Source organism: Zootoca vivipara, chromosome 15, assembly GCF_963506605.1.
Source record: "Zootoca vivipara chromosome 15, rZooViv1.1, whole genome shotgun sequence".
Lineage (NCBI taxonomy): Eukaryota > Metazoa > Chordata > Lepidosauria > Squamata > Lacertidae > Zootoca > Zootoca vivipara.
The window spans coordinates 96,265-112,429 of NC_083290.1; the positions used below are offsets into that span (position 1 = coordinate 96,265).

The 16,165-nt window shown below is 53.3% G+C and overlaps 1 protein-coding gene across 3 annotated transcripts in view; it reads right to left on the minus strand.

Moving 5' to 3' along the window:
- The window catches only part of MYO1C (myosin IC), a 39,716-nt gene extending 24,241 nt beyond the window's left edge, over positions 1–15,475 (minus strand). The window contains exon 1 of one of the 3 annotated variants that reach the window (XM_060268421.1): positions 15,284–15,474. In XM_060268421.1, the coding sequence (XP_060124404.1) occupies positions 15,284–15,400 (117 nt within the window). In that variant the 5' untranslated portion in view covers positions 15,401–15,474. Of the gene's footprint in view, positions 1–11,474; positions 11,641–15,256 lie in introns of those variants that run through there. The other 2 variants (XM_060268426.1, XM_060268422.1) reach the window with 2 other exon arrangements.
- Between the last annotated feature and the right edge of the window lie 690 nt (positions 15,476–16,165).

A 16,165-nucleotide genomic window follows, 5' to 3' on the forward strand; every position in this document is an offset into this window, starting at 1 on the left:
AGACTCTGGGGTCCCCTCCTGCGTCCCCCCTGCCCCACTTGATGCGTTGGACTGATCCTGGCCCTGGTCCTGAGCCGCAGCAATGGGGCAAGAATGCCCTGCAGACGGGGCCTCCCAACAGTTGAGAAGGCTCTGCTCCACTGCCCAAAGTCAAAAAGCAAATCTGCTACCTGACTGCTCTGAGGAGGCTGCTGCAAAGGACGTCAGGTGGGGAGGACGGCAGGGCCAGCCCCTCCATCCAGGGTCCCCTCAGGGACACCCGATAGGAAGTGAGAGAAGTGCTGCTTTTTAAAGGGAGGAAACAGGATTTCCTCTGGATGATTCCCCCAGCACAATCCCAGGGAAAAGCTTCTAAGAATAGGAAATGACTGTATAAGGGCAGATTTGCACTGGGTGCCTGGCAGTTTGGGAGGGGAACGGAGGAGAGCAGCACAGCAGCTTTGCTGCTGCAACACAAACACACACAGAGAGAGGCAGGATCTGTCCAGGAGGGAGGAACTGGCCACTTTTCAGCAGCCTCTTCTCTTTGCACAGATTCAAGGGCACTGAGGCAGCGGTTCTCTCTTCCTCCCGCCCAGCAATGCTTTTGTCTAGGGCTAAGCCCCTTGCTCTGATCCCCTGCAAAGCCAGGATGCTCCCTGGCATCTTTCCCTTGGCCTCTTCCACACCTGCTCCACATGCCAAAGGTCCCCAATGGCAGAGCCAGCCCTCCCTCTCCAAACCCCTCCCCCCACCCCTCCTGCAGAGCACTGGGGCCAGGGAAGTGCTCCTGGGGCCCCAGGAGGAGGGAAAGTTGCCCCCCAAAAAACAGGTCACCCTTTTCCCAGGCAGGGACTCAGTACCTGCAACCCTGTACAAAAGAGCAGCTCCAGCTGCTGCTGCTCAGAGCCAGTCTGCGACAACTAATTAATTGGAAGGGGAAAAGCCCTCGGCTGACAATGAACAGAGAGTACTGATCAGGCGTCCCTCGTGGCTCCTGGCAGGTTGGCACAACGTCCCAGCTCTGAGCCCAGGCGCTGAGCACGCCGCCTGCCCTGTTGATGCCGGACGCCGAGCCCCAGGAGGCGCTTAATGGCTTGTTTGTTCAGCTCCAGACACAGGCCTCTCCCAACACAGAGGGGGGCGGCATGGTCGTGCCACCCCCAGCCTCATGCCCAGGGAGGGGCACCCCAGGACGGCTCGTGCTTCTCTGGCGACTTGTTGCAAGGAACGACAATGAGGTCGAGATCCTGCTCCTCCAAGGGGCTCCCAGGAGCCATTGTGGGCTCCTGGAGGAGAAGAGGCAGGCAGGCAGCTGGGAGGCAGCTGGGGATGCCACTGACAGGCCAGGGCCAATTATTGATTTGCTGCCGATTCCCACACAAGGCCCCTGGGAATTAAGGGACCGGGAAAGCCTGTGAAGGAGGCAGGGAGGTGGCAAAATGCAGCAGCTGCTCCTACTCCCCCTCCTTCCTCAAGAGCAGCCATGGGGAGGGGTTGGGTGGGACCAGGAGGCCAAAATAAGCCGCCCTTCAAATTGCTTCGATTGCCAGGTCATTTCCAGGCCCCATTCAAGGGAGACTTAGGCCTTAAATATCTGAAAGGCCACCTCCAGCCCTCCTGACCCTCTTGGGGAGGAGTAAGATCAGAGGAGGGGGGCCTTCTTGGTAACTCCACTGCCCTTGGATGGGGGCTGGGGCTGGAAAAAGGCATTCTCTGTGCCAGCCCCCTTAGGGAAGGGACGCGGCCCAGAGAGAGAGGACCTTCCTGCATGCAGAAGGCACCAAGTTCTGCCCCCAGAGGCATCTCCAGGGAGGGCTGGAAGAGAGAGTCCTGCCTGAAGCACCACCAGTCATGGCTACCAGTCAGTGCAGGTAATACTGAGCTGCGTGGCCAGCTTCCCTTGCTCCCTTCCTGCAGAGGGGCAGATATCTGGCCCCTTCATTACACAGTGTGCTGAAGATGCACCTCTTCACCCTGGCCTTTAACACTCGAGAGAACCCGGCCTATTCTTGTGATTGTAATTTGTGTTAACCTGTTTTTAATCTTGTGTTTTAAATTCTTGTAACCCACCCTGGGACCTTAGAAGAACACAAGAGCCTGTTGGCCAAGGAGCCCATCCAACTGGATGCCCCAATGGGAAGACCACAAAGAGGCCTCCCCTGCCGAGGTTTCTAGCCAGTAGGACTCAGGTGAAGCCCTGCTGCCAGGGATCCCTCTGTGGAGGCAGAGCCCAGTCCTCAATGGCCTTTACCCCCTTGTATTCCTCTAATCCTCCTTTAAGACTGTTTGTCTAATCCTCTTTTAAAGAGCAGGTAACAAAGTGAGAGCTGGACCATAAAGAAGGCTGATCAGCGAAGAATTGATGCTTTTGAATTATGGTGCTGGAGGAGACTCTTGAGAGTCCCATGGACTGCAAGAAGATCAAACCTATCCATTCTTAAGGAAATCAGCCCTGAGTGCTCCCTGGAAGGACAGAGCGTGAAGCTGAGGCTCCAATACTTTGGCCACCTCATGAGAAGAGAAGAATCCTTGGAAAAGACCTTGATGTTGGGAAAGATGGAGGGCACTAGGAGAAGGGGACGACAGAGGACAAGATGGTTGGACAGTGTTCTCGAAGCTACGAACATGAGTTTGACCAAACTGCGGGAGGCAGTGCAAGACAGGAGTGCCTGGCGTGCTCTGGTCCATGGGGTCACGAGGAGTCGGACACGACTAAACGACTAAACAACAACAACAAAGTGAATAAACAATAAGTTACATAAATGTTTATCCCATAGGGTGCAATCAGGGGAGCCAAGAATAAGGCCCCCGACCTCTCCCAGCAGATGGGTGTGGAAAATGCACCTTGAAACAGCCCAGATCCCCACCCTCATCCTCTTTTCCTTTTCTGGTAAGCAAAGGCTGGGAACATGGATGGCCTCACCCAGGAGCTCCTGGCCTTTGCTGCTGCTTCTCTGAGGAGACAGCACCTTTGCACACCCTAAAGTTTGGAGGAGTCCCCCCCCCTCTCTCTCCACAGCCTGTGACTGCTCAGCAGCTGCCCGTGAAGTGAGGCCTGCCACAAGAGCTCTCCAAATTCCTCTCCCTAGGAAGGCTCCACTTATTGGTGCTGCTGGCCAAACACTCGTGACTCATTCTTTATTGCAGGATCCCAGCCAAGGCACACGGAGCAGAACAAACACACCTCTGGGGACCAGAGTGCCAAGGCAGTGCCCTGCCCAGACAAGGGCTGCCGTCTCATGAACTCTGAAATGCGGAAACCTTCTCAGAACAAGCACCACCAAGTCCTGCAGGGGCTTTTCTTACTCAACATGGCTCAGCAGGAAGCCTCTGCTTGCCGTGCAAAAGGTCCAGGCCCCATTTTGCCGTGCAAAATGGCATCCCAGGCAGGGCGGCTAGCAACCTGGAGAACCACCAGGTGGCCAGCCAAAGGGACCAAAGGTCTGAGCAAGGCAGCTTCCTGCACACAGCAGCTGGGGTGTGGCTGCAGTTCTGCTCAACCAGGCCAGCCTCTTTCCATCATCATTCCTTTCAGATTGTGAGTCGGCTTGACTTTAAGTCCCAGACGAAGAACCAAGCTGAGCTGTTTGGTTGCCTTGCTGCCAGCTCTGTCTGGCCAAATAAAACCAGGTCCTCTTCCGATTCTGCTTGTGTGTCCCCCCCCTCTCACATTACACAAAATGCAGAAACCAAAATTATTTGTCAACCATCACACGCCCCCTGCTAAATCAGGGATGGGAGATAGGCAGATTGTTAGATGTTGCTGGACTCCAACTCACATCATGGCCAAAGATGATGGGAACTGTAGTCCAACCAGCATTCAAAACTTGCAAGGCACTGGGCACATTTCGCCCCTGGCTATTGGCCACTTGCAATGAAGTGAAGATGCCTGGGTGCCAGGATGACACCTGACGTCTCCACCATCTGGAGGTGCCTGCCTGGGGATCCTTTGGTCTGGACTGTTTTCACACACTAGCAACACAACCTGTAAGATTCTATCTGTGATATTTTATCTGCACAATCAGAATGAATTTCAGGAACCCAAAAGTCATATTGAAACATATGACTTCCAAGGCGTCTGGTGCCCAAATGGCAACTAGGCATTGAGTTTTGGCGACTGTAACCCTGGTTTAAGAAGCCATTCGGTGCCTAGTTTCTAACACTGAGTCCAATGTTATCCAGAGGACCATTGAGGCTGTGTTCAAAATTCCCCAGGCGCAAGGCGCGTTTCGTGTCTGGCCCAGGTCCAATTGCAAACAAGTGAAGATGCCTTGTTGCCAAGTTTGGTGGCTGACATTGCCACCATCTGGCTGGTGTGCAGCAGTTTTCTGCTCCTGCTTCAAAAGACGTTGCTGCATGCCAGCCAGCCTGCCAATCTGTGGCGATGTCTTGTTGCTATAATAAACTTCATTGGGGGGAAAGGCAACTGGGCAATGCATTGTGGCGACCGTAACTACGATTTGAAATTAGCAGAGCGCCAGGTGCATTTTGCACCTAAAGATTCTCCATTTGCAAGCACCTCAAAAAGTCTGGGCACCATTTTTTGCGCCTGGATGACACTCCAGGATTCCTGAAATGTAGCTGCTTTGAAGCCTTGAAGCATACATTAAGAATAGACAATATATTAAGGAGTTTAACAATAGAGCAGAGTGTTTTGAAAACTGAAGTATGGTACCAATATTCATATTGTCAACACCAAATTAAACATGCATTAACAATGTTGCTGACCCTGCCCTCAGGTCTCAGAAGCCATTTGGCTCCTACCCTTCCTATCCCAGTTTCTCACACTAACCGTAACCTAGATTTAAGGTGCCATTTGCCGATTAGCTTATCTACCTGAGTTTCTAACACTGGACCCTGACCCTACAGACCCACTTTACACCCAAAATATATACACATGAAAGGCTCAGGGAGCTATGGACACTTCTGATCCCAGAGGCTGGACCCACAATTGCAACAGCCACCTGCACCTTTGCCGCTGTCCTTACAGAGGCGCTGGGGAGTGGGGCACCCCTGCCACGCCTTCCCCAGGAAGCGCTATGGGGCAAGGCAGGGGGCAGGCCCTGCCTGGGCTGCAGACGGAGATGGCAGCTCTGCTTCCAGCCTGTCATGGCAAGCCCCCCCTCCACACAAGTCAAGCCCATGGAATGAATGGAATGCAGTTTGTGTTGAGATCTGGCAAGGGTGGGAAAGGGGGAGAGAGCTGACTTTAGTCCTACTTTCCACAGTGGGGAGGAGTGGCAATGCCAGCGTGTGGAGATTCTTGCTGAAATTCCTCTCTTGCACGGGACCCAAGTAGGGGAGAGAGAAGCAGAGGAGAGGAGCAAGGGAGGGAAGAAAGAGCGCAGGGCCCTCAGCAACGCTGCCAATGAGAGGAGAGCAGAAAGTCCCCAGGGACAAAAGGTCAGGAGGGAGGCTTTCTGCTCCCAGACCTCCGAGTGCCTGGAACAAGGTGCGGCTGCTGGTTCTTCCTGCCATCCCCACATGCAGGGAGAAGGGCCGGGGGGGGGGGGAAGCGGGTCTGGAAACCTCCGTTGTCCAAGGAAGAGCACAGGAACCCAGCAGCCTCACAGGTCCCAAGCCCCGAATCCCCACAATTCAAACTCCAAGGCAGTAAGTGGGACCAAATTCCCAGGGCTGCGCTGAGTTGCAAGCCTGGAAAAGGCTGGGATTTGGAAGAGCCTGGAATGTTTTCTATTCTTAGCAGCCTTTCCCCTCAAGAACCTTCTTTCTCTCTCAGCAGAAGAATTTCCCTTGCCAAATATAAAAGTGTCTCAAGTGCTCTTGTTCCAGAGGACTTCAGCCCCACCCCCACTCCCCGGAATTTCCCATGCCCCCTTCAGCTGCCACTCCCAGCAAACAACCCACAGATGTGGGTCCAAGCCCCACCCCAGAGGGCAGACGGTCCTTCTCTCTCTGACATGCCACATTCTCATCCCACAAGCGGGGGGGGGGGGAGCAAGGCCAGCCAGGGACAGGAGACTTCCTAAGGAGCCACTCAAGCCAGCTGGAGGGTTAGCTCTTGACAAAGCGCACACAGGGATCCCAGCAACCTTCCTGAGCAGAATGATGGTGATGGCTCACGTGAGGGAGCTCCCCCCACCCCACTTGCCAACTGGCAAGAAGACACATTCATGCACCTTCAGTTTGCAGCATATTCATGATTATTGCCTGAAGTAAACAATGTCTTGTTTTACTTCTCAAAGGCACCAAAGGATATGAACAGAACAAGAGTTTGCTGGGTCAGGCCAACAGCCCATCTAGTCCAACAAACTGCTCTCACCAGATGCCCATTGTGGGAAGCCCCTGCCCTTCTGCAACTTCTAGCATCTGGGATTCAGAAGCATCACAGCCTCTGACCGTGGAGGAAGAAGACAGCCCTCCTGGCTAGATAGCCTCCTCCTCCATGCATCTGTCCAAGCCTTTCTTAAAGCCACCCACATTGGTGGTTACCTCTGCCTCCTGCAGGAGCGAGTTCCACAGGTTAACCACGTGGCTTGTGAAGGACTTTCTTTTGTCTTCCCCAATTCACTGGATGTCCACAAGTCCCAGCACAACAAGGGAGAAAAACCTCTTTTGCCAATATGCCAAACGCCCCATTATGTCCTGCCTCACTCACTAACCTAAACCAAAAAGGCCCCCCAAAGTTGTAAGCTGCTCTCATAGAGGAGTCTCTCCACACACCCCCTCTCTTTTAAAAATCACTATTCATTGTTATTACCTGCAGTCCTGCACAGCACACTTTGAGGCAAGGCATTTCACAACAAAACATCCCCTGGCCTTCAGTTTTGGAGAGCCCAATGTGAGGCTAGCACTTCCCTTACCGCAGGAGCCTATTGCTTTGTGACAGAAGGCAAAAAACAAAACACATTTGTTGCACTATCCACAAGTTGGCAGATACCTTTGGGAGGGGGACTCTCCTTTCCAGGACTGTGTACATAATAAAAGTTCTCCATAATAAACTCCACCATTATCCAGCAAATGTGTTTGGCTGCCTTCTTCTGAACCCTTCCCAGCTTGAAAATACCCTTTTTAAGGCAGGGCAACCAGAACTGTACACCATATTCCAAATGTTTTGTATAATGGTACTGTGAAAGCGGGAGTTTTATTTTCAATCTCTTTCCTAATGGCTCAGGCATGGCATTTGCCTTGTTCACAGCTGCTGCACTGGGTCGACATCTTCGTAGAGCTATTTGCTATGTCCCGAGGTTTCATTGCTGGTCAGTTGCTGCCAGTTCAGATGCTGTATTTTTTTTGCTCTAACATGCATCACCTTCCACTTGCTTACAAGGAATTGCATTTCCCATTTTACTTCCCACTTGCTCAGTTGCGTGGAGGGGGGGGGATCAGTGGGAAAGAAAAGTAGGAGAGAAGACTCTGCCTTGCACACCCTGCATAGAGAGAGGTGGACCTGAAGGCTGGAGATGGACCTGAAGGCTAAAGCGCTCTGCATTTGAACCCCCATGGAACCATCCTGGGGTGAACATGAACCAGGCTCCTCCTCTCAGTCTAATCTACTCCACAGGATTGTTGTGAGCAAGCCTCTGCCTGCTCGCCCATATGCTTATTGAAGGAAGAGCAGGATGAATGAAAAAGCATCTGAGTTCAAGAAAGGGAGTGCTCACCAAGCTGTGTGTACAACCAGCCAGTGGGCTGCCCCTCCTTGTGGGAGATTTTTGCTCTGTTGTGACAATCACTAGACAAGGATGCAAATAAATATCACGCTCCATCTGTTTAACCTGGGGAGGAAGGGAGGCTGGGAGGGAAGAGAGCCCTGCAGAACTGCATCTGAATATGCACCAGAAGTCAGCCTCTTTCCAGGATTAGAATGTCACCCTCCCTCTTGTATGAAGTGCTAACACGTCATTCTGCATCGTCTCTCAGTGGTTCTTCATTGGGTGAGACTCAGGCAAGTGAAGAGGGGAAAGAGAATTGACCCAAAGGGCTCCAAAAGTGGTCATCCCCCCAGAAAGGAAGCCCTTTGCTTTTCAAGAGTGAAAGCTCTGTCCAGCCCCAGCCAAATGCCACCTGAGATGCAGCAGGTGGTGTGGGAGCAAAGCACACAGCCCAGGATATAAAAGGCAGTTCAATCTAAAACCAATAATCCACTCCCTTGGAAAAGCCATCAGGCAGGACTCCTGCCAGGCTCTCTAGGAGGCGAGGGGAGGGGCTGGCTCCAGGATGCTGGGAGGCCCCATGGAAGCCCTTTACCTGTCAACAGGATAAGGGCTTCCACCCAGAAGCTGCTCAACTGGCCACATCAGCAGCCAGCGCTGCCTGTTTAAACGACAGAAGCCAGGAAATTAGCCAGGCTGCAGCTAAGTGAGTTAGAGGCATGGTAAGCTTGTTCTTATGTTATTAAACCAAGCTGCCCAGGGAAACAAAGGCTCAGAATGTGCATGGCAGGCATGATTTCGGGGACACCAAGTCTGGCCAACAAAATGCATTTTCCCTGCACAAAGAACGGCTCAGAACTGGCTGCATCAGTCACTGCTGGCGAAGGAAGCCCACCCAGAACATCCAGCCAGGACCCTGCTCTCCTGGAGCAGCAAAGGCTTCCTGCTGGAGCTTAGACAGGCCCTCCCTTTTCTGTGTCTCACTAGCAAAGAGTCACAACTCCAAAGTCCTCCTGGGATCATCCATGAGCACCATGGAAGTGGGCAAGGCAGTAGCAGCGCTGCACCCAGGCGCCCCTCTCTCAGAGGCCCCACAGAAACCGGAAGCCGCTTCTCCCAGCATTTCCGGACAGGACTGAGAAAAGAGTTCCATCGCTCTGCTCCCCACCATCACATCCCAAGAAGCCAGCCATGGTAGTTTAGGTGGCAGCTCTGCATCAGGCTGGCAGAGGCTTCAGACCTGCAAGCTGGCACCAGCATCCAATTTGCAAATGTTCTGGCAACCTGACATGTGGGGGTTTTCCCCAGCCCAACTCACAAATGAAAGATAGTTTGTTTGTTTTTTTAAGTGCAGTGAATTCAAAAGCTGTGATCTTAACCAATACTGCTCTCCTCCGACATGCCACCCAATTTTTAAGGCGAGGAACTCTGCAGATCTCATCTACTTATCCAAGTCACAAATGGACAGGGGGGCGGTGGAGAGAACCCATGTCTCAGAGCTTCTCATGCAGACACAGATTGACATACCCTTATCACACCTCTTTGGCTGAGACCCCCCCCCCAACCTGCCGTTCCACTGCACTGCAACTGGGAGCCAGCCAGGAGACCTTCAAGCAGCCTCTGCAGAGGTCACCTGCTATGCTTCCTTTCCTCTTTGCATCAAGCCACTCTTGGCAATGCTGATTGTGACTAAGAGCTTCCATAACACTCATAAGCAACAGGAAATAAGAGCCCAGCAGCTCAGCCCAGAAAGATTAGGTAGTCCACCCTGAGAACAAAAAAAATCCCCTTTGGGGCAATCTTGACTTTCCGCTCAGAGTCCAGCTTCCCTGACCAAGCAGCTACTTCTGTAAGCCAGATCAAAACCCTGGGAAAAGGGGGAGAGAGTGTCTGTGCGACGACTCCTAAGGCCAAGGGTTTCCCTGCAATCATCAAGCACTGGAATGCAAAACGGAACATGAAAATGTACACGCCTAAACCCTGAGCAAAGCAAGAATACCTCCCCCTCTCCCAGGACGTCCACTAAGTAAGCATCCAGCCTGCCCTTGCAGCTGTGGATTTGCTGGCCTCTGGTCACTTTTAATTAAGACCAAATTCTCTCCAAGGGCTCGGCCTGCTAACAACCTTGACAGAGACACAAGTTGCAAGACACCCATACAAAGGCGGCAGAGAGTCCCACTCATTTTCCTTCCCAGGTTCACCAGACGTTTCATCCCTTCTGGCAGACTCTCACCCTCACTGCACTGGACAGCAACCCCAACTCTTACCAGGCACTTCCAATGGAAAGCCACACACAGACACAAGAGCAGATGAATCTTCATTCCCTTAAAAGCACAACTGCAAGCCTGTTCAGCAGGATATACCTGGAGTTGAGTCCCACGATAATCAAAGAAACACAAAAACATAACCCAGTATAGGAATCCTCCTGGCCTGCATCTGGGATTTGATGTTCTCATACATTATTATATACTGGTTATACCTAGTTACAGGTAGGTAGCCGTGTTAGTCTGCCGTAGTCGAAACAAAATAAAAAAATTCCTTCCAGTAGCACCTTAGAGACCAACTAAGTTTGTCATTGGTATGAGCTTTCGTGTGCATGCATACCAATGACAAACTTAGTTGGTCTCTAAGGTGCTACTGGAAGGAATTTTTTTTTATTTTGCTTATACATATTTATACATACTATATATGAGTGGTTCCCAATTGGTGGTTCATGGACCCCAGGAGATGGTCCTTGGCTCCAGTCACATAACAAAAACTACAGTACCATAGAGATATCAAAGTTTTCAAAAGTAGGTGGTTCATGGCTTGGCTTTTGAAAAGCATTTACTTTGGAATCACTTATAATGAGGCATATATATATATATATATATATATATATATATATATATATATATAATTAAAGTGACTTCCCCAGAGAAAAGTTAAACATGGGAGCATAATATGCTACAGGCATCTGGTTGGAAGAAGGTGCTGGACCCGATGAGCTATGGGCCTGATCCAGAAGGCAGCCTGAGGAAGTCCAGCTGAGGCTGAATCTGCCAGGTGCACCCCTGCTGCACCCGGAAGGGAGGTGGGCTTCACACTTGAGCTCTGAGTGGGGCTTGTTCAGGTGTAGCTGCTGCCTGGCATACAGGACGGGGGATGACAGCAAGTGGGCATGCCGTGCCGTGCCGTGCCGTGCTTCTCCAGGGCCACCATCCCCCGTGCCTGAGTTTGCCCGCCTTCCCTCCGGGAGATCAGCCTCTGCTGCCTCGTCTTCTCCCCACGGGAAGGCGAGCAAGCGCCGTCGGCGAGGAAGCGGCTGGCTGGCTGGCAGCAGACGGATTAGGCTAAGGAGCAAGAGCCACGCTTCGCCGCGGGCAGCCCAGGTGCCCTTCCGCTTTCGGGCGGCGGCGGCGGCGGCGGCGGCGCCCTCGCAGACCCGACCCCCCCCCGGGCTGCCGCCTCCCTCCGGCTCCTGCGCAGCGAATTCCGGCGCCGAAGCGGAGTTGTTGGCGGCCGAGCCAGAGCGGGCCTCCTCGGGAGAAAGCCAGCTCAGAAGCGCCGGGCGAGACCCGCTGCCGCGCCCCCCGGGGACACCTGCCCAGCCCTCGCCGCGGAGAGCCCACCTGGGAGGGGCCGCGTTCCCTAGGGACAGGTGAACAGGGGGCTCCTCCTCTGCACGTGGAGACCTAGCTCCTCAGGGTGGGAGAAGGCGGGGCTGCGGGAGAAGGCGGGGCTGCGGGCGGGACGCGGAGGGGGAGAGGAGCCCCGCCCCCTCAGCCCCTCCGGGGGTCGCCGCTGCCTTCGCCCCATGGGGAGACCCAGTCCAGCGGGCGGCGGGAGAGGCGCTCTGCCCATGCTCAGAGGTCCGTCCTCCGCCTCCTGGCCTACCTTGCGGGGCGCTGAGGGAGTTGCTGCCGCCGCGTGGCCCTCCCGCTCCGCCGCGCCCTTCTCGTGCCCCGTCGGCGACACTCGCTCCAGCCGCTCGGTCGGATCGGAGGCGGCGGCGGCGGCAATTGGGGCGCCCGTCACGGGCCGGGCGGAGCCGTGGCAAGGGCGGAATGCGCCTGCGCGGCGGGACTCGCGAGCCGGCCTGGCTCGGGCCCTCACGCGGGGGGAGGAGGGCAGGAGGGCGGCCTGGCCACGCCCCCGCGCCTGCGCCACCCTCTCTCCTCCTTCTCCTCCTCCTCCACCCCCCCCCGCCCCCGCGGGCCCGTTTGCGCGGGAAAGGCGCGCGCGCGAGAAGCGACCTTGGGGCGGGGCGGGGCGGGGCGGGGGTGTCTCCGTGTCCCTGAGGGAACTTCCTCCGCCGCCCCGCTGTGTGAGGCGCTTCCCCGCCTCGGTGGCGCTCGAGAAGAGGAGTTTGGATTTGATATCCCGCTTTATCACCCCCTTGAAGGAGTCTCAAAGCGGCTCACATTCTCCTTTCCCTTCCTCGCCCACACAAACACTCTGTGAGGTGAGTGAGGCTGAGAGACTTCAGAGAAGTGGGACTGGCCCAAGGTCACCCAGCAGCTGCATGTGGAGGAGCCGAGACTCGAACCCGGTTCACCAGATTAGGAGGCCACCGCTCTTAACCACTTCACCACACTGGCTGGAGGGGCCCTGGGGGACCATGCGTGGTGGCCCAGCTTCGCTCGCCCCCGGGAGCTGGAGGGCCTCTCGGCGGCACTTGGGCCTAACACCCGCCCTGCAGAGCCGCTGCTGCCCGAGCGGGTCCGAGGCGGCTCCCTGCGCAGTGCGGCCGTGCGGCCCCTCGCTCTCCGTGCGCCCCGGCCTGCCTCTCCCTGCCCTTGCGGAGGAGCCTCGTCCTTGTTCCCGGAGCGCCTCTCTGGGGCACGGCGAGCGGGGGACAGGCCGCTTTCCCTGGATCTGCCGAGGGAAGCGGCGGAAAAGCCGTCCGCTCTCTCCCTGTGACTTGAGGCAGGCCTTGAATGCTGGCGGTGACTTTTAAATCCAAGTTCTAACATTTGTCAACTCCTGGAGGAGGAAGAGAGCTTGGGATCTGCTCTGCTCACATGAAGAAAGCAGGAGAGAATTGCAATTCACGGCAGCTTTTCCCAGGTGCTCACTGCAAGGAGTGCAAACTCGGACCTAGAAAGTAGATGAGGGCTCTGCCATGCAGAAGCCCCAAGGAGACTTTCCGTGGGATTTATCCATGTGATGCCCTATACTTAGGGGCAAAGTGGAAGGGTGAACTCCCTTGCAAAAATGGCCTTTTGCAGTTCTCCACCACCAGCAGTCTTTGTCTTTGCCTTGTGGTTCAGTTGAGCCCAGCCCTGCTTGCAAATCTGACCAGTTTACAAAGTGTCAGGCTCTGGCGGTTGGCAAGTCCACAGTTTGTTTGTAAAAGGTTGTGGGTTAAGGCTTGGACTTCTCCAATGAAAGGTCTCGGGTAACAGAACTGTAAGAGACACCTGTCTGGAGAGTTGCTGCCAGTTAATGTGCCCAGTGCTGGGGCAGATGCAGCTTTAGCCTGTAAGGGAGCCCCTTGTGTAACACCTCTTTGCTCACTTTGCCTGAAGCTCTGCAGATTTCTAACAATGATCGGGGATAGTGAGGGCACGGACAATACTGCACTGGAAGGACTAACAGTCCAGCTTAGGATAAGACAGCTTCCAACATAAGGGTAGCTGACAGGCTTCTGGTAGGGTTGAGTCTTGCCTGTTTTCAGATGCTCCCAAGTAAGCTGTTGGCAGTTAATAGAGCAGTAGAGGGTTGTTATTTTAGTAATAAAATATTTCAAGTTTCTTATTTTGAAGCATCTGGAGACAGGACATTAAAAAGTTCTAAGTGCATTTATGCTCACAATGGCAGGCTCTTCAAACTACACAGCTCTTATTCCCCAAGAATCTCAAGAGTCAAATTCAGAATAGTAGAAGACTGTGGGTCCATGTCAGAGCTGTCCGCAGCACTTCAGCTAAGAGGTAAATTCTGTGTTGCTGACCTGGTAAGGATTCCCCCCCTCCCCACCGCCCCTGAAGTCACCAACAGTTGCACATCTCTGTTATTTTTAGAAGGACCTAATGGACTCAAAAAGCTGTGCTGCTTCAAAGCCTTGCAGAGAATTCCAGGCCCCCCCCCCCAACCCACAAAACAGATATGTCACTTAGGTCCTACATGAAGCAAGAACTAAGAGTGCATGTAGACCCCATTACTCTGAACCCCGCCACTTCAAGTCACATCACACACAAGATCATATGTATAACACAAAAAGCAGTGCAGTGCAGCATATTACAGCATATCAGCTAAAGGAGAGATAGGCATTCCAAGGAATGTGCCTATTTTTCAGATGGGGAACACTGAGGCTAAGGAAGTAAGCATGTAGAAAACATTTACCCCAATTAATCTCATATTTAATCAATCAATAAGGCAGCCAGGAAGGGGGGGAGGCAGAATAGAAGATGGCCTGGTGCTAGAGGAGAACGCAAGAGTGGGGGCAGGGAGGGGGAACCAGGAGCTCAAAAGAATGCACGGGCTCCAACGTGGGGGTGGGGAGTCTGATCTACATGGCATTCTCCCAGCTACTCCCAGATGAAGCCTTCCAATGTTGCCGCAAGTGTCCTGCCAGCAGCACCAGCAACCTCCACCCTCTTCATGGGTGGAACTGCTGCCATTGGACTACAGGACTGGCAATCCAACTCTGCTGCTGTCACTTCAAGCTCCATCAGCAGACTGTGGCAGCTCAGAATGTTACCCAGCCTCTGAGTCCTCTTCCCCACAACCACTGTCATTTCACACTGGCGCATTGGCTGGTACCACATGGGCACAGGAGCTGCCTGAGAGGGCACAGCAGAGCCAAAGGGGAGAGAGAGAAATCCTGCCGTGACGACAGGGCCTGGACCTTGTTACTACCATAGGAGCAACCGGGTGTGGGAAAAGAGTCCCAGGGTAACTTGAGAGCCAAATCTTGTAGCCAGAGAGCACAGGGCAAGGAAGACTTCCCCTGTCACTCCCACATCGGGTATAGCCACTAGTGCCTCACAGCCCAGCCCATGGTCCACCACAATAGACACTGGAGAAGAGCAATAATCGTTCATCTGGACTGTATAAAGCTGAGAGCCAACATCCTTTGGCAATGCAAGCTGTTAGCTTTTGGAGGTCCCAATAAAGCCAGCAACATCTGCTCCAACCTTTGTGACCTCTTTCGAATTTGGAATCCTGCCTATGTCACCTGCACAAAGAGTTAGAAACCTGCAGGCAACCTTAATTTAAAGCAACAGAGCAGATATTGGGAGATATGTATAAAGCCCAAACCAACAAATGCCTCCTCTTCACTTGTATGGTATTCCAGATCCAATCATTCACCGACATAGAGGCAGCCTGAAGCCCAGCTAATTTTACACAGCTCTTGGAGCCTTTTCCCTTATGCCCCCTCCCCTGATACTTAACATATTTCATTGTGTTTGCTTTTAACTTGCTATAGCATCAGTCCAGTGGTCTGAAATATGGACAGTGTTGTCTCCTCCTTCCTCTGGCCTTGCAAGGGCCAGTTTTCTCAAAACTTGATGCCATTCTCTTCACAAGCCATGCTAAAATGTCCCTTTCCATAAATGCGGCAGTTCCCTCACTGATAGAATCCTTCCTGAATCGTGCCTCCCTCTTCGTGTTTGTCTGTGCCAAAACAAGAAAAGGAAAGCAGGATTAGGCAGCACAAGAAGAGCCATGCTTACAGGCTTAGCCCCTCGATCTTCACCAACCTGGCAGATCATTTCTCCGGTGGGGATAAACTTTGTCCACAACTCCATCCTCCTAGGGCTCAGTCTCTGGTTTTCACCATCCCTCTGCAGCTGACGGACATCGAACAGTCCTGGCATTCTCTGAAGGAGCAGCAGCAAAATTAACAGCCTCCTTCTTGGCCCAGCAGCGGAAGAACTGGAGGCCTGTGTTTGTACAAGCCCTAGGTGTGAGCTCAAGCAACAATGCAGTTCAAGCACTTGTTTCCACCTCCTTTCAGCTGTTCCAAGAGCCTTTAATTTATGTCTTTGCTTATTGCTTTTAACTCCAATGTTTCTTCTCTCAGACCCAGGGGACTCTGGAGACCTGGATGGACATCTACAATTTTTGGCACCACCTTTGTGACCTTGGCTGTTCTGCCCCGAGAAGCTGCAGCGGAAGGGCTCTTTTCCTCCTGTGTCATGCTCTCCGGGTACATTGGCCCTCCTTGTTCCCCTTACCCAGCTGGCGCCAGGTGTGTCTTTCTTTCTGTCAGACCTCTTCCTAAGGGGCAAAGCTTTGTTTGTGTGCTAATTTGGTAAATAATATGTGCTACTTTTCACCCAAAGGCTCCTGAAGTCAGCAAGCTATTTTATTAATAAAAAAACAGTGGAAACATCATAAAAAGAGCTGCATACACATACAGTAAAAAAAAAGGCCACCACTGGCAGCAGGCAAATACATGGCAGTGATAATCTGATCTGAACACCTGTGTGACAGTCTTTACCAGTCTCTGAAATGGCCAGGGAGAAGAGAGGCTGTACCCAAAGGAAGGAGGACCAGAGTCTGTGCTGATGCCACAGCCAAAAAAGACCCTCCCTGCATGTGAACTGTCTCAAGGTCTATGGATGAAGGGCAATATACAA